This window comes from Chrysoperla carnea, chromosome 1 (genome assembly GCF_905475395.1).
Source record: "Chrysoperla carnea chromosome 1, inChrCarn1.1, whole genome shotgun sequence".
Lineage (NCBI taxonomy): Eukaryota > Metazoa > Arthropoda > Insecta > Neuroptera > Chrysopidae > Chrysoperla > Chrysoperla carnea.
The window spans coordinates 33,490,943-33,515,169 of record NC_058337.1 but is presented as its reverse complement, the minus strand read 5'-3'; the positions used below and the strand labels follow the sequence as shown (position 1 = coordinate 33,515,169).

Here is a 24,227-nt window from a genome sequence, read left to right as displayed (position 1 = left end):
CGCATGTATTCTGTCATACTTGTGGGAGGCTTATGTCTAGATGTAAACTGAACGATTAATATAGTACTTACACTCCCGACGTTGACGATAAGTTTAATATTAATGGTCTGAAATTAAATATATATTAAAACATATCTGATTTGGAAATTATGACAGTTCTCAAAATATTCTATTTTCATGGAACCAAGAACTATATTATTGATGACAGTTAAATTCGAGCTTATATTGAGAAGAGGTTCTCTAAAATAAAAGATTGATGCTGTCATTTCTTCAGGATTCTTTATATTATCGTACCAATAGAGATAACATTGCAATACAGAAGGTAGGACAGACAAGTGTAAGATTTTAAAAACAATAATTTTATCAAATTTTTAGAATAATATAAAAAATCATACTCTAAGCATTGTACTCTGATACTATGATTATATAATTAAAAAATTAAGCAATTTTACGAATTTTCTCACATAACATTTTAAAAAAAAATGCATTTTTTTCTCATATTTTAAATCAGAACAACCCGATAGACATTCACGCAAAAGTTTAAGGAAAAATATTTCTAAAGAATTGACGAAAGTATGTGTCGAATTTCAGACCAACAGTGAATATATTAGGCGAAGTCGAAGTAAAAGCGTTTGCAATTTTATTTAACCATGTTTATGAGTATGCACTTTAAATTTCTCAAACTTACGCAACGATTTGCAAAAACACATTAGGATAAATTATTAGAATAATTCAGCTGATTTCTGAGGATTAATTTCACTAATAACTACGGCCCTTCAATGATTATTCCTACCATAACCTTTAGGCATAACCTTTGAAGGGCAGTAGCTCGGAAGGGATGGGTTGAGGGTTGAGTCGATAAGAACTTTTGATCAACATGGTCAAAACCACCTTAATACATAGTTTTCAAAATTTTATCCGAAACCAAAAATCAGTGTATTATATCCGGGGTTTTTTGGAAAATTAACGGGATATCTTTTTAAATCGATTTCAAAAACGCACAAAATCGCCTAATTATTTATTATGCGTATTGATTTTTGTAGAAATACACAGATAAATTTGTGTAGATTTATCTTGTTTGCCGAATTTGATTGAGGTCCATGATTTGACATACGCTATTTATCAAAGGTTAGGGAATTATATTTCATACCAACAGACTGTGCAGTCCCATTAACTAATAATTAATAACGGATCGAAACCTTGTTATGAGATAAGGTTCCGTGTTAGCTCATACGATGGCTTCGTCTTATATTTTCATCTTGTAAGTAAAACTGAGGGATGCAAATTTGGTTCATTTACCCCATTGTGCGATTTTTTTATATATTCTTCAACAAAACCTTAAAAGTCTTTTAATAACTTCACTCATCAAGTGAACATTTCGACTTTCCCATATCATAAAAAATCTTAACTTTCTGAACTTGATGTACGTAAAAAATTTTACTATACTTAAAATAGAGGAGAAAAGTTTAAATTTGTCCTTACAGAGTTAAAAGTGCAAGTAATTTCTTCTAGAAAGCTGGTTATAGCATAACGGATTATGGTTATAAAATTCAATGTAGGGTTGAATTCGGTCATTGATAACAATTATGTATACTAAAATAAAACGAGGACACTAAAAAATTATTATCGACTTGTATTATTATAGAATATCAATATAATTGTTTTTATTTACATAAAAATTTTATATTTTTTTTTACTATTTAAGGTTAAGATTATATATATTTATAATATGCACACAACTTCTGTTTACATGAACTTTTCTTTTTTGAAATAGCTTGGCGACATTTAGACGTCAAGTTTAAATGATAAGAAATTTATAGACTTATGCAAATACATGCTGCGTTTTTTTTAACTAGCCAAATGTTTGAAATTCGAAAACTTAGTTTTATCGAGTAGTATTGCTTCAAACAAAAATTGTTCAAATGCGTAGGTATACAGGGAAACACGAAAAATAAGTTTTATCGATAAAATGCTTCAAGCAAAAAATGTTGAGTCTAAACGCGCACATCTTACGCAGACATTAAACTTGACTCAGATTTTCAGGTTCAGTGAAAAGCTAACTCTATTCCATACCTGGTAATAGATAGATTAATAATTTAAATTAGAAAGTTGTTATCGATTAAAAATCTAACATTTTTAGTTTAAGCAAAAACGGACTGAAAAGTTTTAAGCAAAAAATTCTTTTTCGTACGTCTTCTGCAGAATCTAGACACTCGTCGAAAAAAATTTCCCTTTAAAAGTGGTTTGTTTTTCTATAAAAACCGTTTTGTTCAAATTGAATAATGAAACGCACAAAAAACTATGATATGTGTAGTTTCTTATAGAGTCTTATAGGGTGTTTTTGCTATCAATTACTGTCTAGAATATTCGGTTGGCAAAAAAACGTTTCAAGCAAAAATTGTTTGCCTTTTTATAAAGAACAACTTTCTAATTTAAAGTGTTTGTCTAATGATTGCCAATTATGAATTATATTAGAGTGAGATTTTAATTGAACCAGAAAACTTAGATTGAATTCAATACCAGTCAGTATAATATGTGTGCTTTTAAAATTATCCATTTTTCGCTTGAAGCATTTTTCACGCACATGTCAAGTTAAAAAAGACACCCTGTTCATTTTCGCGAACATTAAATTTGTTGTCAAATATGAAAAACTACGGAATTTTGCCATTTCGGTAGTGAAAAATAAATTATGAAATTTGAAAAAAGTTAAAATTTATGTAAAAATATACTTAAATATTCTGATTTCGAGTCATAAAAGCACATTTTTCTTTTATAATATTAAAATTAAAAATCGCAATTTTTAAATTGTATATCACGTGACCTAAAACGCGGGCAATCCCTGATGTAATGTCCTATCGGTATGAACGATAGACCATCAGTTAGTTCAGTGTAGACAGATGGGTATAATATATCCATAGATAATAAATATTTATATTTATTATAATTAGTTGTCTATGAATATATCTGTCAGACTTATTTGTGTTATTTCGTATGATGATACCGATATTATGTCACCAAATTGGATGTCCGCGTTTTTGACAGTTTAAAAAAGGTTTAAAATTTTTATTTAAATAGGTTTTATAGTTTTTGGCAAGAAGGCGTATGTATTTTTCCGAAATAAATTTTTGGTGGCTTTTTATTAGCAAAATCAACATTTTGAAGTACTTTTTCAAATATAGTAGAATACTCTATTGCTAGATCAATGATGTCACTGTTTCACATCCACTTACTCCATTCTCTCTATTCTCCAAATTTTGTGAAATTGCCTATACTATTACAATTTTCATATGCTATTTGGATATTTTAATAAGGAATATTCACGGATTATCGAAAGAAAATGCCTGATGTTTTATATATATATAGATTTTATTATTAAATTATAAAACAATTTGGATTTATACAACTTGTTGGTCTAAAAGTAATCACACAGATCAAAAAATATGTTGCAATAAATGTATTTTCGAATGTCAAGATATTTCAGAAAGTTTCTTTAGCCTTTGACTAATAATCATCGGCTATATTATAAGGAATCAATTAGTGATTTGTACGAATGTTAGCTGTGAAAAATCATACCATTTGATTGGATCCAGATCATCAATTTTGCTGAAAAGGTACAGTTTCAAATAGAATCTTGAAATAAAAACTAAATCTTGTTCACGAAAAGAGAGACTTAGACACATGCAGTTTGGTGCAGTGCGTCACTAAATTAGCAACGAGTAACTACGATTAGCTAATTCATACTGATTATGACTACTTTGTAGTCGAAATACGTATTTATATAATAAAAAAATTTATCTAGCAAGTTGAGGCAAAAATCGAAATTTATCACATCTTTTAAGATAGAGTAGAGATTACTTTTGCGCCATTTTGAACAGAAATTTCTTTATAAAGGTCCCAAATTACAACTTTTTAAATCTGGTAAACGGTTTTTGCAATTTTTGGGCCAGTACCACCATGCTTCATATCCACTTCCTGTTTGCCAAACTTGATAAATTTTTCTTGCACAATTTACAGACGCAGTAATATTATCTGAGCGTAGTTCTGAAATAAAGGAAAATACTCAAATAGAATATCCTATGTCAAAAAAAAACTTTCTAATGTTTTTCTATGTTCGTAAATGTTTGTACCTACTTTAGAACACAGAAATTTCCTCAATGTTAAAGAACCAACTATTAAAATTGGATAAAAAAAATTCTAATTTTACAAATATTAATCTCAGAAATATATTATGTTTCAAAAATTGCAAAGGAACTATCTTCTTAGAATTTTACTATATAACTGTATGCTCCGAAAGTGGTAGATAGCTCTGGGACACCATACCGAACATTCCTACGTCAAATCATTTATGGGAAAATTCACAAAAGTAAAAGTGATTATGCTGAGAAGGGTTCATATCTTTTCAAGAAACATTTAATAATTATCATGAATTGGACGTTAACTTTTAAGGGCGTTTAAAAAACAATCCTTATTAAGTGACAGAGGAAAGTATTATATTACTAAAGTTATCGTCTTTATAAATTTTAGTTGGAAACTTTCTTTGAAAATTTGTATAAATTCACCAGAAATTGATTACGGGAACTGTCCATACTTTTAATTTGGCCTATCATAGAAAAAGCTTTGTTTAAGTGGCGAGATTAATGAGCATACAATTTGTATAGGTAAGTTTAACGAAGGTAATTTTTGACACTTTCTAAATGTGATTGATACAAATACATACTCATTACAATAGTATACTTCAGAATATTATCCAATAAGACCCTTAGAAAAAAAATATTAAAGTATATACTATATAAAATAATAAAAAACCTGAACAGTCGACTCCGCATGTATTTTCTTCTGGTCTATCTTCACCGTGACTACACCACCAACGGTCACTAATCAAAAATAATCCATGACTATAATGGCCGTCTGAAGAGTCATAAACTTTTCGTGATGTGTCAAAGCTGCTGATTTGTGCAATACAAACCCCTGAAAATAACACAAGCACATTTTAAACTCTGTAATTGCATTTAAAAATTTCTCTGCACTTACAATTTTGAATTTCTTCATAATCCATACGCAAATGAGTCGATAATTCTCTAGCTAATTCACATTTAGTATATAATTTTCCCAAACTTAAATCTAAACCGAATAAAGTTAGGATACCAATTATTGTAAACTTCATTTTTGAAACTTTGAGACAAAACTAAACTGAGTTTTTTAGAGCAACTCACTTTATATATATATCAATTTCCATTATTTATTTATTTATTGTGTCATTTCTTAAAATTCCCACAGGTCAGAGTTTCACTATAATAAAATTATTTGCAAAATAAATTGGCCAAAACAAAAGACGAACTGATTTTATGTAAAGTTTGTTGTTAAACCAGTGGAATTTACTTTTTAAAACAACCTTAAGTCAAGTTCATGGCAGATATGTTGCGTACACTTATAGGCTACTTACTTCTTTCGTACCCCAAATTTGATGAACACTTCTCCCACAATTTACATATGCTATTAGAATATTAGAAGTACTTATTTATAGAGAATATTTAAAGATTATTGAAAGAAAATGTCTTGTGTGTTAATATTCCATGGGTTGGGCCCTCTACGGGTTTATTAAATGATAAATAAATAGGTACTTGAAACTTCGTGAGTGGCTTTTTTTTGATGAGCATGACGTCATGTTTGAGTTATCGTTCTGAAAAAACGCAGCAGGTAATTGTCTGAAATTATGAACTCTTGATAATATAAATAATTATTAAAAATAACATATTTTGTCCGACAAAAATACTGTACCGCTGAGCTTTTGTACCACTTTGAGCATGCCGCACTTAAATATTTTTGTTTTTGAAACATACATAGTTTATTTTTGCTGAATTTGAATGTTACTAAGTGGACCTAGTGCCCGACAATTTTCCTGCTTCGAATTTTCCAAACAATGAGGCAGCCTTTTCCACAAATCACTCTATCAAAAGACTGTTGAATTTTTTACAATTTTTTTTAAAACTTTTATGTACATTCGAATGTAAAGGCAATTTGGTTAGGTTGTACTGGCTGTCCACGAGAGACACACTTAGGCCATAGGACACATTGTGAAACCATATACCTATGTGTTCCAGAGCCTGAGTGAATCCTTTTCATGCATATACCATGCACTACATCAGCACATCACTACCAAATTAAATTGATTTTTTGTTGTAACGACTGGAATCGAATCCGCTACTCTAGGATTACCGCGAACGGAATTGGTTAAGCTTTAACCAACTGAGTTACTAGAATTGACAATGTAAAAGTATATGAACAGAATATTTCTTTAGCTTTCAAATAATAATCATCAGCTGATGTTTTTACGCAACGAATCCATTAGCAATTTGTACGATTGTTTGGTATAAGGTGCGAAAAAAATTGTATATGTCAGTTCCGACGCACCACTTAAATTTACTCCTTAAGTGTATTGTGTTCTGTATTTGCCAGGTTATTGTCAGTTTTAAACAATAGATGCTTTGCCTATGTTATACGTACTATGTAGTATAATTTACGTGCCATGTAGTTCGTTGCTTGGTTGAGTAGCTATGTAATCATTCTGTATCGGTGGTAACAACTACATATCTATTAGTACGAGCTTTGTATGTGTATAGTGTGCTGCAACCGTCAGGTTATTATCAGTTTCAAACAATAAATGCTTTGTCGACAGCACTCAAGTATACAAGTTATAGATTGCTCAAAGTGAAAGATTTGCACGCTCGATTGCGATTAAAAAACGTAACGAGGTCATTCGATCACTAAACTTTACACTTCATATTGTTTTCATACCGGAAGCCTTATATGAAAATCGATTCTTAACGCATGAAATTTGCTGAAAAAACATAGGTTCAATCAAATAGAATCTCGAAATATTAACAAAAATTTTACAATGAATTTTGGTAAAAGTGAAAATTGGATTAGTTGGGCAAAAGGCATGAAAAAAATTTTACAAACCAAACTCTTCGGCTCACTTTACTGATGTTATTTTCACTTCATAAATAAGTAAACCTATTTATTTTTTTTACTCAACTTAAATCTATGTTTTTTAATAAGTTAGCATACTAATATATAAGCAATTATTATAAACTTCATTTTTGAAACTTTGAGACAAAACTAAAATGATCTTTTAAGAACTGACTTTATTAATTACCTTAACTTTAAAGAAAAATTTATTTTTCATTTTTTATTTAGTTATTGTGTCATTTCTTGTAAATTTCCCAGGTCAAAGTGTAAAATAAATTGAACAAAAGTAGAATATATTTGATAAAAATTTTGTCAGTTTGACCTATGGGATTTACGTTCTGATATATTTAAAGCCAAGGTCAAGGGGATATGATTCGAATGTCTCATAACACACATCGCGATGTTAATATTGTTTTGAATAATTATAATGAATTAAAAAAATTTTTGAGGACCCCTTTAAATTATTGGGGGTGCTTTTTTCTCATGGAGCGCCTAATCTTCACACTGCGGGAAATTTTCTTGAATTGTCAAGCCAACTTCCAACCGCTCGTTATTCTCGTCATTCAACCGATGACCTTTTTCGCTACAATATAGAGGCTCCATGGAACTTAAGACTCCGGACACTTTTCCACAGTACCCATTGAGCAAGCATGCTGGTCTGTTTTTTAAATATGATTTAAGTAAAACTCTTCCATGCATACTACATTTTTTTGAGATTAGTCTTTCCTGACCAATTACCACAGCAACGGCTGAAAGGTCATTTTCGTCACTTAGACGTCTGAAAACCTATCTAAGGAGTAAAATCGGACAGTATAGGCTACCAGGATTGGCTTTGATGGCCATTGAAAGACAAAAGACAGCTGACCTGGTGTCAGATGTAGGACTCGATATGTTGGTCAAAATATTTGCTTTGCATGTTAGAAGAATTGATTTAGGTTAAGATGGGCAAATTTTTTATTATTATTATTATTGTTATATTTAAAAAAAGATGTATTTTTATTCTTCTTATTAATATAATAATTTTAATGAAAGACTGATTTTTTAAAGAAAATAAATTTCAAATGAAGGCCAATTTTATTTTATGGACTGACGGTTGCAAGACAAAATGATTTTCACCATATAGTATGAATGGTTTTTGTAACAACGTATAGAATCAAAATAGCACCGTCAATTAAAAAATTAAAAAGATAATTATTTTTTTATTTTGATGAAATATTAATTTTTATTATATTTTATTATTTGTTTGGTTTGTTGAATAATAATTTCATTAATACTATTGACAGTATTAATTAATAATATTATGCTGAAACCCGTTTAAAAAGTAATGATTTTTAAAATATGTGTTTCATGCCTTTCCACGATGGATCTCAGATTATTGCCACTTTAATAAAAAAGGTAAGTAATTGCCACTTTAATAAAAAAGGTAAGTAATTATTTATCGAAAAATGGGAAAAATTTTGGTACTTTTATCCGACTATCAAAAAAGTTGTTATGTTTTTTCGCGCATATCTTGTATGTATGTTTGTATATGTTAGAAAACTCCAAAACCCGACTGCAGTAAAATATAATCTGAAAATAAAGAAACAAGACCAGTAGTTTTCATAGTGACTTTAACAGTCGCGGCCCATCTAGACCGACTTAAATATTTTCAATAATGGGTTCCGACTGTTAAAGTCGCTATGTTAAACTACTGAACTTGTATATTTTTTTTTCAGATTTTATTTAACTTAGTTGGGTTTTTGTGTTGATTATTTCGAGTTTGTTGGTATCTCGGCCGAATTTTTTACCTTCTTTGCTAAAACAGCTAATACATGGCCTGAACTTCAAATTCGACAGGAAGCTGAAAAATTTCCATATAGGTACATCCCAGAAAGGCATAAAAATGAAGAAACATATAAATTAAATATGACATGCTTACGGATGTCTAAAATAATGTAATAACCAGCCTCCGAATTTGATAGGCATCGTATAGTGGACAGAGGACATATGATAGTTTAATTATTATTCATATCTATTATAATAATAATGATTATTATTTAAAATTTAATTAGAATAATAACAATGTATATTATATAGCGTTTAAAAGAACAATATGTTATTAACGTTAATTAATATTAATAAATGCATTCATTATAATTACTTTTATAAATACAGGTTCGTATTGAGTAACAGAGTAACCAATTTGAAGTATTGCGATTTACTCAATAATTCAAGTACTTAAGTTATTCACATAGTACTTAGTAATTTAGTAGCTAAACGTTTACCAACTGACCATAAAGCATTCACTATAATTTATGTATAATTTAGTTAAGTGATGAGTAATTAAATAAATTCACTTAATCCTTTCTAATATTATAAGTAGCTCTGCCTGTCTGAACTTGAAACCAGGGAATGAAAATACTTTGACTTCTTTGTTTTCTAAAAATCTAGGGTGAAATCAAAATGAAAAGCAAAGTGAGCGGGTGAAATGAAGTGAAAACGGTGAAAAATGTAGACGTACAATAGCTTTTGCAAAAAACCTTTAGGTTTATATTTTGTACCTAGTTTTTGAAAATGTCCTAAGTTAGATATTTTTGCGTTTTTATAGGATCACATAAACAATTCTGATTTTGTGGTTACAAAAAACATGTTTAAATATTCACGTTTTGCTAGAATGTAACGCTGTAGTGGCTTACAAAAAATGTCAGCATAACCTTTTTTTACGGTAGGTTTATTTATAGTTTATGAAAAATAATGTCTCCTCATAATATTTATCTAAGTTGTAAGTAAATTTTGCTTTTATTACTGATCTATTTATTGTACGTATGTGCTTTTTCGAACAAAAAAATACATGAAGAATGAAGATACTAAACTGATACAATGGTTAAAGTGCAAGATTAGAAAACAGTAAGCTGCGGTTCGAATGCAAACGAATATTTTAGTAACTTGACTTTTACTTGTTTTAACTCCTTATATTCTATAAGTAATTATTTTATAACAAAGTCTTCTAAGCATTTATGTAATATCTAAGGATTTAGGATAAAATAGACGGAAAAAATTTCTGTAATAGTGGAATAATCGTAATGTAATAAATTTCGTATAAGTAGTCTGTACCCAATTCTATTCCTCACATTTGGATAACGAGTGAATAATGTGAAACATGTCACGAAAAGTCAATTTGTTTTATAAACAAGTGAAAAAAAAAAACAATGGACTGAGTTAATTGTTTAAACACCCAGCATAAACAGTGTTGAATGTCAGTGCTTGCAATTTTTTCATAAATAAGAACAGTTTAAAAAACTAACACAATTATGTCATTTATTTGTTTTTGAAAATTTTCTACAATTTTTTTCGGTTTTCAGAATGCTTCACAAGATCTTTTATAATTTTGGAGAAAAAGCACATCAAAGTTTTGTCCTAATTTGCGCCGTCATTTAACCTTTTGTTCTATCTCTAACGGTTTAAAAGATGGGTCTTACGGATCCAAGATCCAATTAAGCTATATGTTGCTCATTTACGAACTCCACCTCACTTTGACATTCTGAGCACGCTATAAAAGTTTCAGCTTTGAACAGATTTTGTTCGTAGCACCAATAATTTTAAGCGTCACAAGCTTGGGACTAAAAGTATATCTACCTTGATATATTTTTCATACATCAAGGGTAAAAAAAGGAGAGTTTATTAAATATACATCATCACAAAATTCAAAAAGAATAAAAAATATACTTTCAAGGCAAATCCTATATTAAAAGTTTCTACTATTTGAAGTTCGAAAGAAAAAATGATAACTTCTCAGTAAACGGAAACTCGGTTTAAGAAAAATCCGCCGCTATAACCATATTACCTATACAAAGAACTATTTTTGCCTCTTTAATATACAAAAAAAAAAAAGTTTTAATTTGATTTGTGACAATAATCAAGTCTTGTTGTACATTTTTTAAATGGCTAATCGTAATGGTAACAGTGTGTATAAAATCAAGTTACTAATAATAATAATATAATAATAATTATTTATTTATATAATTTAAATAAAACTTTCTAAAATTAACATTTTGCAAATACATACAAACATTTTTATTTTTTATGTTTATTATGCTGAGAGATATAAATTCAGGGAAAAGTTGTCTAGGTAACCCCGTTTTGTAAGCCGACTGCTGTTTTTCATTATTTCTTTTAATTATTGTTTAATTTGTTATATCTATAGTTGTTATCCCTAATGAAAGCGTTTTGTGGAAATTTTTGTTAAGCAATACCTTTACATTTGCTTTGCAATCTGCAGTGCCATAGATACAAATTTAGAATAAATTGTTTTAAAAGTTTCCATTTAATGTTTATAAGTAAACTATAAACATGGTATCATCATGGTAAAATTGTGGGTAGGTGAGAGGGTAGGGGTAGTAAAATTGTGGGTAAGGTAGGTTCATGTTTGATATGCCAAGACAGTATTGCAACCCTATGGCGTGTTTGGTTGTGCTGTGCCCATTCTTATCAAGATTGAATCGTATATTTATATAAGTTGGTCTACACGGTAAGGAATTTTTTTTGGGAACGCCATACTGTGTATTAAGTACTGATTAGCAATAGTTGCGGACGAGTCAATGCAGTATGGGCGTTTGAAGTTTATGGAAAATTTGAAATTAGGCACACAATACCCCAAGCATTTGTAATTATTGTATTTTCAACAAAGCCAGTGGCGCTAGAGATTTTTTTCTCGAAGGGTAATGACAGATGTATATCTTTATGGCTGTTTTTTTAAAATTTATCACCAAAAGCCTAAACTCATGAAATAAGGATCCTTCATACTTTCAAATTTCTAAACAGACGTTTTGGCAAAATTCACAAAAATATTAAAAAATTTCAACATCCTGCAACTCAGAAAAGGACACTTTCCTTCCGATTTATAAACGTATCAACCATAACACACATTAATCCTTTTCTATAGACATTTTCATTCTCCAAAATATTTCTTAAACGAAAGCCATATACTAAAGTCAAAATCGTAGCCAATCTTGGCGACCTTCCCGCCGTAGTGATATAGAGATATGTCTAGTTCTAGATATATTTATTATGCATGCTTGTATTTAAAAACTTAATAATAAATACATCTTTTCTTTTTAGAAAAAATTTTGCTATTTATTATTTTATTTCGCTTTAGCATTATACCAGTGGTTCTCAAACAATAATTCTTTACTTTAACATATACAAAATATGTAGGTAAAGAACAGTAATCATGCAAAAAATAAATGTTTTAATGAATCCTAATCAATTTTTTTTTATCGGTAAGATGTAGTTGTCCCGAAAAAGAAAGATTTGGAGTTAACGAAAAAACTTTATAGTTTATGGTCTTTTGGATTGATTTTTTATTTATTTTTCATATAATCTGCGCGTATCGCATTTTGCGAACACGCTACTGGCCACACCTTTTACCTATTTGTAATATAAATGAGGCAGCCAAACTTGGCCTAATTTAGCTTCTTAATTAGGCAGCAGTTTACAATTTCTAGTGGGGATCATTAAGTACTCAGCAAATAAATTGCTTCAAAGTAATTTAAAACATATAACTTTTCAATTTTATGATAATATTAACGGACCTGTCAGACGTTGTCCAGTGGAAACGTAACTCCAATTCATTAATACCTATACGACGCTTAGCATGTCCGCTAAGCCTGCCCGTTAAACCAAAAATTTTATTCCTATCTATTGGACAGGCCCCGGCTTGATCTTCATCCTTTGGCCTGACTGGAGCCGTCGGTAGTGTAGGTCGCTGTATTCGCATATAGCTCTAATAAATATCTATTCACAATACCTGAATAATAATAAATAATACCTCAATACTATTAAAAAATACATGGCAGGTTTTAATATAAAGTAATATATGATTTATATGCGCTCCCACCATTTAATGAAATTAATTTTTTTGGTGCGAAACCCTCAAAAACAGTTGTTGTGGACCAAATCTAAACCATCATAGGATCCACCTTAAGACACACAAATAATATCATCAAAATCGGTCCATCCGTTTAGGTGGAGTACAGTCACTAACATCCACACATAAGAAATATATATATAATATATAAATGTTTTGGCATTTTATTTATCAAGGGGTACGTGTATGGTGATAACCCCACTCGAGATTCTTTCAATTTTGTAATTTTAGGGTATATATAACCACTTCTTTCAATATCCATGTAATATACAATACGCTTTTATACTGCTAGAGGATGTTTGGGTACAGCTACACATAGTTTCTTCGTTTATTTGTGTCTTTTTTTTCCAAAAAAGTCGCCAAACAAATTAGCACAATAGGCATTAAACATAATTTGACGATAGAAATTAAAATTTCCGTAGATATATTTTGATCATAAGTAGTTTGGCCGGGAAATCTCGTTTTTGGAAAATTTTTACTTTGTTTTGGAAAAAGTGAAAAAAATCATCGTGGAAGGTGAATCTTTTGTATTTCGATCATTATTCGATCGGATTAAGGATCATCCCCTGATTATCCCCTGATCATCCCCTTTTCGATCCAAGTCATAGTTTTGCCTAGAAATCTCATTGTCCTCATTTTGTTACAATTTGTCCTACGCATACATGTTAATTAAAAAGTTGCCGCAACAAAGGTAATATTTTTTGGATATTTTCACATTCAAATTCTAATTATGGTTAAAGATAAATGATAAAGTAAATAGGTAAAAAAAAAATATTCAGTATAAAAAAAAATTTGTTGTTTTGAAAACTGACTGGACAAATTGGATTCAAAAAACATTTATAAGTAGAATTTTCCATTATACTAAAGTTTATGGTTTTATATTTTAAGAACCAAAATGAAATATTTTTATCGTTTTATTTTTTAGTTAATGACTTTATAATTTGAAGATATTTTTTTATCTTTTTACTTCAATCTAAGGGCAAAAGAAATGTTATTAAATTTTTTTATAATTATAGATTGTTTTAAATAGTTGACCTGTCTAAAATAAAATTTTAGACAGTGTTAGATAATATCTATGATAGATACAAGGGTGTTATATTTTTATTGTTAAGGTGAAATAAAATTACCACCTAGTTTAATTTAATATGCTGTAGTTTTGATGGATTTTAAATTTTCAAAAAAACTATAATGTCTACTCATATAGGTACTTCAATTTGAAGTTAACCGAAGCTCTTAGTAAATTCGGCAAACTGTAAAGCATTTTAAAATACTTTAAAATCAGGAAATTTGGTATAAAATGTGTAGTTTCTGACATAATTTCGATAAATAATTAAGAAAATGATCTAACTTTGAGCTTATCCAGCATTTAGAAACAGACGCTGTATCGCGTCAGATATAGCGTCTTTTGTGTCTGATTGTCTGTTAATTACCAATGTAATTTAAAAATCACCGAGAAAACGTAAATCAAAAACAAGATTTTAATTAAGCCCTTTTTAAAGGAATTTGTCAATTGAATTTCTTTATTTTTATACCATGTATATATGAAATATACATAGTATTATAAGTTTATTATACCATGTATATATGAAATATACATAGTATTATAAGTTTAGTCCCAAGTTTGTAACGCCTAAAAATATTGATGCTACAAAAAAAAAATTGGTATAGGTGTTCATAAAATCACCTAATTAATCCATTTCCGGTTGTCCGTCCGTCCGTCCGTCGAAATTTTTACAGCGTGCTTAGGACGTAAAAAGTGAGGTCAAGTTCGTAAATGAGCAACATGGGTCAATTGGGTCATGGGTCCGTAGTACCCATCTTGTAAACCGTTAGAGATAGAATAAAAGTTTAAATGTAAAAAAAACTCCTTACAAAAAAATAAACAACTTTTGTTTGAAACATTTTTTTGTAAACATCACTGTTTACCCACGAGGGCGTTAATTAGGTACAAATTTTATAGTATGTATTAATATAGAAATATCAAAGTGAATATCTTTTGTTATTTACATGACGTCAAAAAAAACAAACGATTGCGCATCAAAACTTGCGCATTATATGAGAATATCAGTTAAATATGTCAGATATGTATGTATGTGAAATATGACAGAGTTATCAACACTGCCTATACATGGTATTTCAACAATTAACTCAGTCAATTGTTTGTTTTCACTTGTTTTTTACTTATTTTCATTATTTTATGTAGTCGATTTTTAATTTTTAACTTCTACTTATATTTATATTTTGTTTGGTGATCACTGTTACATATAATGTTATTTTGTGAAAGTACAATTTTTTAATTTATAATAATTTTAAATATATTAAAAAGATTTTTATTTATATGTGATATTATTTTAAATATAGAAATTTTAAACTACTTTTAGAATTGTAAAATGAAAATCATTGAAATACAAAACTACCATCGACGTATATGAAGTTAGCAACCCTAATATTTGCAAATTTTCGAACCCCGCAATATTAGAGAGGAAAATGGCTTTTTGTGAAACTTTGTCTAACCCACTCTAAATAATGGTCTTAGAATCATATTCTGATCAAAAGCACTCACGACCACAACAATTTTTAACGAGTAGTTTTCGAGCTGCGGGCGATAAAAGCTGAGAATACATTTATAGTTTTAGGATATGCATATAATTTTTCAGACCGTTCTGATCAAAAACTAACGGCCATCAAAGCTACACATATTTTAAATTGATGCTACCTATATAACCAGAAAAATGGCTTCCTGTGAATTTTTTTTTGAAACTTTTTCAAGCCGTCCCCAAAATGTTCTTCGGACCGTTCTGATCAAAAGCTCTCATGAGCACCAACTTTTAATAACGAGCAGTTTTCGAGCTACAGCCTACATAACTAGAATGTTTGTGTAGCTTTGATTGTCCATAGCTCGAAAACTACTCGTTATACAAAGAATATTTTGGAGACGGTTTGAAAAATTTCCACAAAAAGCCATTTTCTAATCTTATATTGCGGAGTCCTATCTAAATTTCAAAAGTAAAAAGGAGGGTGATAAAAAACATACTTGCCTGACCAAAGAAAAATAACTACCCGCAATAAATTATAAGTAATTTGACTTTGGTCCCAAGACACTTTCTAAGCAGTGGAGGCACGAATGAGTGGCTTTAATGTTAATACTTAAAAAAAAAAGGTTTTCTTGGTTGAAGAATATTTAAAGGAGAACAAAGAAAAATAACAACGAAGCGGGTGGATAGCGGCTTGTGTTTATTAAAACAATAAAAATTACCAGTAAATTATAATCACTTAAGTTTTTCTGGAATGTTTATAACAGCTCAAGATTCTAATTGTTTTAGTTGGCTCAATTTGGGGACTAAAAATGAAGATGTTTAATCATTATAAATAATCATTATATTGAAAACACTTAAAAATTAATTTAATCATTTAAGCAAATTATTGTAGAATAAAGAAGTGGTCAATGAAACCAATTTACTTGACGTCCCCAGCCAATGAGCCATATTTGAAGGATTCACGAAAGGAAAAAATCCGAACAAAATCGCACAAACTTACAAAAGATGATGAAGATCTTTATGGCGGGAAATATAAATCGAAGGCGTCTTGCATTTTTTTCGAGGTTTTTGGCAGAGGACTACGAATAAGAAGAAACATATTTGTTTATTTGTAATACCTACCTAATGAGGAAAAAGGCCGCATTCTGTATTAATGGGTTGGATCATACAAGATTCTTAAATAAATTTTGAAGCAATATTGCCTTCAGAATTCAGAAATTTTCTTTGTAACTACTATAATAGATAATTTTTTCTCAGATTTCATCAGTTTTTCTTTTTGTGCAAACTTTTGGCGATCAAAATCTAGCTGCTGAAAATTTACAACTTAACTCAAGTCTATTAAGTCGTAAATATTTTTGATTGCATAATTTTCCCGAAACTGCGGTAATAAAGTTGTTTCCAACCACGTAACCAAAGTTCTAATTTTCATAAATCATTTTAGTTGCTTAACTTTCCTGTAAGTTGTGGTTACAATGACAGTTGCGGTGACATACCACGGAAAAAGAATTACGCAGCAACATGATAAATAATATAATAAATATGTACTGTGTGTTACAGCTCTGCGTGCTTAAATCGCGCAATATATTTCATTCTGTAGGTAGGTATACTCTATCTTTCAAAACACAAACATGAATTTATTTTAATAATTTAAATTAGTTGTTAAATAAGTAAGTAAAGTTTAGAAAGTGTTGTTAATTTCATTGTATGATGTTATTTCATTATTTGTGTATGTATTTGTGTGTATTTATGTATGTGTCCGTGTGTCTGTAGTCTGACTATACTTGATATATTACAGGCAAAAGTAAATTTTGGCTGATTGGTAATTGTCTAGACTATAGCTTAAGACTTTTTAAATCTTGGTAGAAACAAATTTAATCTAAAAGAAATCATAATAAGAATGTTGTTTTTGCATACACTTTTTACACTCGGTGAAAAAGATAGTGTTATCTAGTGTATTAAAAAACTATACTTTCACCGAGTGTAAACAATGCATCCAAAATAATATTTCTATTATGTGCTAAGACTTTTTTCACTTACATAATTCATTTAAGCTACTTACCAACTTTTGTCCCATTATAATAAAGTCAGTGTGTTTTCCATTGCTGGGCGAGCGGTATGGCAGATGTTCCTGTCTCTACATTCGTACACTGCAATAACTCTCGCAATTTGTCATTTTTGAATGATTTATTCTAACTGCGTAGTTTTCCGGGATTGCAACAGCGGTTAAAATGCATAGATAACCGTAATGGCTATGCATTCTCGTTGCCTCTGCCTTTTCACGCTCAGCATTGACACTGTCTCTGCTTCAGAGCTACTCTTTACCTTTCCTTAGCATATCATTTTCTGTGATCTTGACGTTTTCGATATCGAGATCGAGTCTACGTTTAAAAATGAATTTTCGATGTAAGTACTTACTTATTCATGATTTTGACTTATACTTACTGTAGGTCTAAATCACATTTCTGTGTTGTTCTACGATATACAATGTTGCGCTCATAGGGTTTATAATAGGGCTCAATAAGCTAAAAAAATCTACATTATTTTATTATTGAGCCTACAGAAGGAATAAAAACACCTTATAATCAGGGGAAAGTGTCCTTTTCTAGATAAAAAATGTGAAAAAAGGATATTATTGTGAATATTGCTCAAACGACTACTTAGGAATATTGAAAATGTCTCAAATATGCATTTCATAACGTTATTGTATTTGCAACAAAGCCGGTTGCGCTAGAGATTTTTCTCGAAACGGAGTGATAACATACTCATATCTCTACTGCTCATTTTCTAATTTATCATCATAAGCCTTAAATCATGAAGGATCCTTAGCTAATACCGTATAATTTATATTTTTTTAAGCAGAAATTTTGGCAATATTCTCAAAATATCCTTTTTCAACATCTTGTTTCTAGAAAAGAACGCTTTCCTTGCTATATAAGTTTATTTAATCTTTATTTATTTGAATCTCTATGTATTATACAAAAATATCTAATCTAAATTAGAATGAAAGCAATTTTAGAGTAATTCATATGTTTCCGAGTATCTTACTCGCCCGGTATGGTTTTAGTATAGTACTTTCCTTGCATGCTTTCAAGGACTCATTTGTCTTCGACCCTTGACAGTTAATGATCTCTTCTAGAAGTCACCAAGCGGATTCGAATTAATGTCCCACCGTACTACCAGTAAGCATGGTGCTTGCGATAAAATCATCGAAGGCATGTTGTTACACACTTTTATATAATTTTGAAGTCAGCAGTGCTGTTGAAGGTAAGTAATTTTATGTAATGCCTTTTTCTTCATTTTATTCATAGGGTTTTTGACTAAATTCTTCTATTCTTACGATAAATAATATATTATGGTGTGTGTATTGTATTATTTCCACTTGAATTCATGTGAATAATATAAATATTGCTTAGTTAGCTAACTAACTAAACTAACAAACTAAATCTACCGTTCTCTCTTTCTCTCACATTCTGTTTTGTTGCTTTGCAATCAAATACGTATTATATGGAATGGAATGGAATGGAATACAGACAACACTAGACTATGTAATAAGTACAAAAAACTAGAATGAGATAAACATATCTAATACAGGTTGTTAGAAAAAGGAAAATAAACTATTGAATGTAAGGATATTTATCACAATTTTTTTTACATTGATGTGTTTGTTTTGCGTTCATTAACATTAATTTTTTTATTTATATTTTCTATTAATGTAAAATAAAAAAAAATATACTAAATTTATTTTAGTTGTATTAATTACAGTAGAATCTCGATAAGTTAAAGTCCAAGGGAAACAAAAATATTTTAAGTTATAGAGGTTTTTAGTTATCAAGGGTCTATGTTATTGAATGCATCAGAAGGATGGGTTCAATAAAATACTGAAAATTAAATACATATGTAATCATATTTATTCACATTACTTACATTACATAAAAATAAAACAACAACTAAAGGTTTAGTCTACTTATAAAAATCTGTGATTTTCTTTTGTTTTAAAAAATTCACTGTTTCTAAATCGATTTGATTTTCAATGACAAATAGAGAGGAGAATACATTATCTTCTATGTTGCTACACTGCTCTATAAATGATCGTACAGTTGTTTTGACACTCTTTCAAAATGACTCATTCACACAATTTTATGTTATAGAGGTTGTGGAAACATTTCTTTTAGTTACTAAGGGCCTAACAGAAATTATTTATTTAAGTTATAGAGGTTGCGTATTTTAAGCTATAGAGGTTTTGGGCTCTGATGGGAAGGGAACGTAGTATTTTTTGAAGTAACTAAGGTTTTTATGTTACCGAGGTTTAACTTATCGAGATTCTACTGTATAATGATTAAAAATAATAAATTAGATATTGATTTGCAAAGAGCAGATTCTAATAAATAGAAAAAACAAGATAATTTTTTTAAGAGTTTGTACCTTATGTTTCACAAGCAACTTTCCAGATAATGAAAAATAAAGTAATTATGTAAATGTTTTTAATTAATTTTTTCGTAGATAATGAAAATAACTTTCCATAAAAAAAACATCCGGCAGTTGCCAAAATATTTTTTTCATATTAGGTATTTAATATTTATTGCTGTAAATGTTAGTTTTTAATATCAGCTTTTCTCAGGTTTTATTTTAATAAATTAGATAAATTTTAAAATGTTTGTAAAAGGAAAAAAGTAATTCATTCCAATATTTTGAGAAACTACTGTATATTCGAATTATAATTTTAGCGGACCAAATTATTTTTACTTTTTTTTAATTGTCAATTGTAACTGTCGATGAGATTTAAGCCTATAAATTAACTGTTTTACAGGCGGCTTGAAAGAGAACGCTCTAGGTACTGACGAGGATTTTCGTAGAGGTTAAATTTGGTAGACTAAACACAATTAAGCCACACAATAATTTATACAGATGTAATAATTAATGACATGAAATGCTGATGGGGCTATCAGAACTACCTATACCTAAGCTTTAAAATTCATATCAAATTTTTTTTTCTCCATTTTAAGCAATATCTCAAGGTTATTATAGTCTAATTTCTAAAACAATTTTGTGAACTATATCTTGTATGACAAGTTTTTAGCTTAGTGTAAAAAATAAGAGCATTACATTATTGGTATTTTTATCGTAAAATTCAAACCGGATCTGATCGGGTTTACTTATCGATAAAAATTATTTTATTATAAAAATTTTATTTATTTAGGTACTTATCTGCTATGAAATTTATTTTTAATAAGTTTTAGATTTTTATTTTTTAAATATAAATATTTTCGACACCCTTTCATAATATTTCAGCATTGTAACTACCCTCATATTTTGTAGAATATTCCATTATCCTTTTGCAATAAATTTGTGTACGTACCAACCATCCCTTTGTTTTAAGGCCAAAACACGCATAACAATACTTTATTATCGCTGTCATTCATAAAAAATTGAGATTATTGACATGTTTCCACAAATTGACATTAAACACAAAAGACAAATTAACAAATTTTATATAAAGCTCTGTTAAACTGCAATATTTCAAATTCCCCGCTTGTTCCATCTCTCCGCATAAATAGGAATATGACATGTATTCGAAAGCCACAGTTGTGTATGGTGATCTGAACCTAATCGGGGGCAAATTGGGCTTTCTATTTCTCTTTTGCTCAACTAGAAATTTCTATGAAGCATTACTTATGCTTTAAAATCTTATTTTAAAAATCCACCCACCATATTTACCTACATTAGTTTAAATGGAAAAAGTTGTCTTTTTAATAGTTTAGGTATATACTATTTTGTTTCTTTTTTTTGTTAAGAGATGGGTAACCTCATTGAATATTTCTGGCGATATTTTATATATAATGTCAGAATATCTGATTCTAAAGTGTACTTTAACTATACATTGTGGTATAACCATATTTAAAACATACTCAAACCTTATCCCTTAAAAGTTGATACTCATTTTTGTTAATACGTGGTAGTTTATTCGTGACAAATTAGGAACCTGGGAAAATTCGATGAGAAATTGTCATTGGTTTGTTTTCAGATGTTTTCAGATGTTTTCAGATTAAAACCAGGCAAAATTCATCTATGCGTGTGAATTATTCTATTAATCAAAAGTGAAAATTAAAGTCGCGACCTGTCTAAAAGAGATCGACTGTGGTGGACACCTGCTTATATCTCACAGACCCCAAATCTTTTTTTCGTTCACATGAACTTATCATGGACTTTTAGATCATCGGTAATCCTTGGGGATCCAAATGGACCACTTTGGAAATCACTGATTTATAGCCTCGAAAGCTTACGACGCATTCAGGCAAGAGATCTCTTAATATTTCTTAGAAGTTTCACTTCTCTCTTTACAAATATTCAGAGCTTTGCACGATAACGAACAATTGCAATTGCCTAATTTGGGCCACGCTTTGTACAAATTTCGCATGCGTACATTAAATACAGCTCTTAGCCTAATCGTAAATAACTATTTAATAACCAAATTATATGAAATTGATTTTATCATGTAATAAAATGATCGTAGTTATGTACAAATGTAAAATGGATTGGAAAAATATCAATATGGTGGTATTCCTAACAGCGAAATAAAAATGTCAAAATTATTATAAAAAACTGATTTTTGACGTCTTTATTTTTATATTTAACAAATCGAAGCAAATAACAGCAGAATCAAGGCTTTCAATCGTCCAAGGTTGTATTTATTTAATGCTTTATTGTGGTAACGATGACATCGAAAAAATGTCATTTAGATAAAAAAACGTTCTCTGTGTAACGGTCTATAGAATCTTTGAAGTGTTCAATATGATTATGACCTTAAGAATAATTTATAATTAACATAAATTTCATAGTTATTTCACACCATGAAATAATCCTCAAATTATCAAATGCATAAAGCGAGCAATATTCAGTGGATTTAAACATATACCTAATGGAAAAATATTTGAAAAAATACGAAAAATCGAAAAATGATTTTGTGTTAAATTTTAATAATTTTTTTTACTGTTTTTTAAGGTGTACATTTTGCAATAATGCCTACGTAAAAAGCGAAAAAATATTTGTTCCCAATTTTAAAAACAATTATTTTCTAATACTGTAAGAAATAAAGTCAGAAAAAGGTCAAAATTTTGAAATGACTTTTTATGGGACCCAGCTCAAACTTTGCGTAGGTGTTTGTAGAACAAAGTCATATTGATTAGAAAGTGTGCTTACGGCGAGCACGTACAAGGGTGCGTATTAGCAAGCTAATTCTGCTGAGAAAATCATGAAATTTGAGAAAACAGTCATTGAATCCTATATTTTAGAATATTTAAGAATTTAAATATTTTAGAGTAATGTGACTATGAACGTGCACATTGTAAAAACACACTTTCTGATCAATATGACTTTGTTCTACACACTCCTACGAATATTTTGAGCCAGGTACCATAAAAAGTCATATTGTTCCATAGAATTGCAACCTTATATGCTTCATTTCCACAGTGAAAGATTATTTTGATCTGAAAATCACGCCATTTGAAAGCACGATGAGCGTACTTCAAGATATACTTTGAGTTTTCTCGAGTGATTTGGATCCCTATGTTGTTCGATCTATTTTGTGGGCACATCGGTTTTTTTGGGCCAATTTAAACACTTATTACCAATTTCGCACTCTCAGTGCTTCAAATGATAGTGGTTGGCAATATTCAAAAGATTTGAAGCAGGTAATTTTCGCCAAAAACTTGCAGTATTTAAAGAGCTAGTAACCGAAATTAATGAAAAATTAAGTGCATTTGAACTGTTACAACATCATGACTTGCAGGAAGCGTTTCCTTAATGTTTATAGCTTTAAGAATATATTGCACATCGCCAACGACATCTACAAGATGTGAGCGAAGCAAACTGAAAATAATAAAAATTTATCTACGTTCAACAATGAGTCAGGAATGTCTATCTGGCCTCACAACCTTAGCTATTGACAGTAAAACTGCTTCTGAGGACTTGATGAGCTTACCAATTCTTTTGCAGAGATAAAAGCACGCCGTGTAAAACTGTACTAAGATTAGAAAGGAATAAATTTTTTTTTTTTTTTAATAATTTAAATAATCTCAAACGCTGGGGAGAGGACGCCCATTATCAAGTTCTTGTCCCGGTTAAAAAACGTAGATCCGAGGTGACAACATCTCACTCCATTCAATTGATTTTTTTTTTTTATTTCTCTTATTTTTGCTAATATGAATGAACTATTGTTATTATTTATTTCAAATATTTAATTAAATTGCATTACAAAAAAAAAAAGTATTTGATTGATAACATATTTTATAATTCATTCATTATTTATACGTACTAAATATTCACAATACTTTTATGCCTGTCCGTCTATCCATTTGTCTGTCTATCTTATCGTTTTTAAAAGGGGAACCACTAACTATTTAGGGTAAAGTGTTTTATCGAGGAACACTATTTAGTTTCCTGAAAAATATTGAATATAATAATTGACCTTGTTTTTTTGTTATCAAGCAAAAAATAATATAAAATAGAAATCAAATCATTTTTGTAAAGTAAATAAAAATCATCTATTACTGTGACAGTTTGAAATATAATTTTTCATGTACTTTGGACCAAAAAACGTATTGAACCACTGATCAATGATTATAAGCGAATGCCGTAATTTTACAATTATTTTGTTGGATAAAACGTCCTTTAATTCTTATGAGAGTTTTTCACTAAACGGACAAGCAAAAACAGAACTAAAACTCGTGTCCAAAAAACCAAAAATGAACTTTTTACAAACTTTTTAAGACTGGCAATGTATAAGCTAATAGCTGTTACATTTTCAGTTTTGTTTTTGT

General features: G+C 29.4%; 1 protein-coding gene across 1 annotated transcript; it reads right to left on the bottom strand.

Moving 5' to 3' along the window:
- Nucleotides 1–3,803: 3,803 nt before the first annotated feature.
- On the bottom strand, nucleotides 3,804–5,193 carry LOC123305374 (lysozyme C-like). Its single transcript, XM_044887073.1, has 3 exons — nucleotides 5,032–5,193; nucleotides 4,807–4,968; nucleotides 3,804–4,041 (listed from the first exon to the last, which is right to left on the bottom strand). The coding sequence occupies exons 1-3, from the start codon at nucleotides 5,162–5,164 to the stop codon at nucleotides 3,884–3,886; spliced, it is 453 nt and encodes a 150-aa protein (XP_044743008.1). The 5' UTR covers nucleotides 5,165–5,193; the 3' UTR covers nucleotides 3,804–3,883.
- Nucleotides 5,194–24,227: the final 19,034 nt, after the last annotated feature.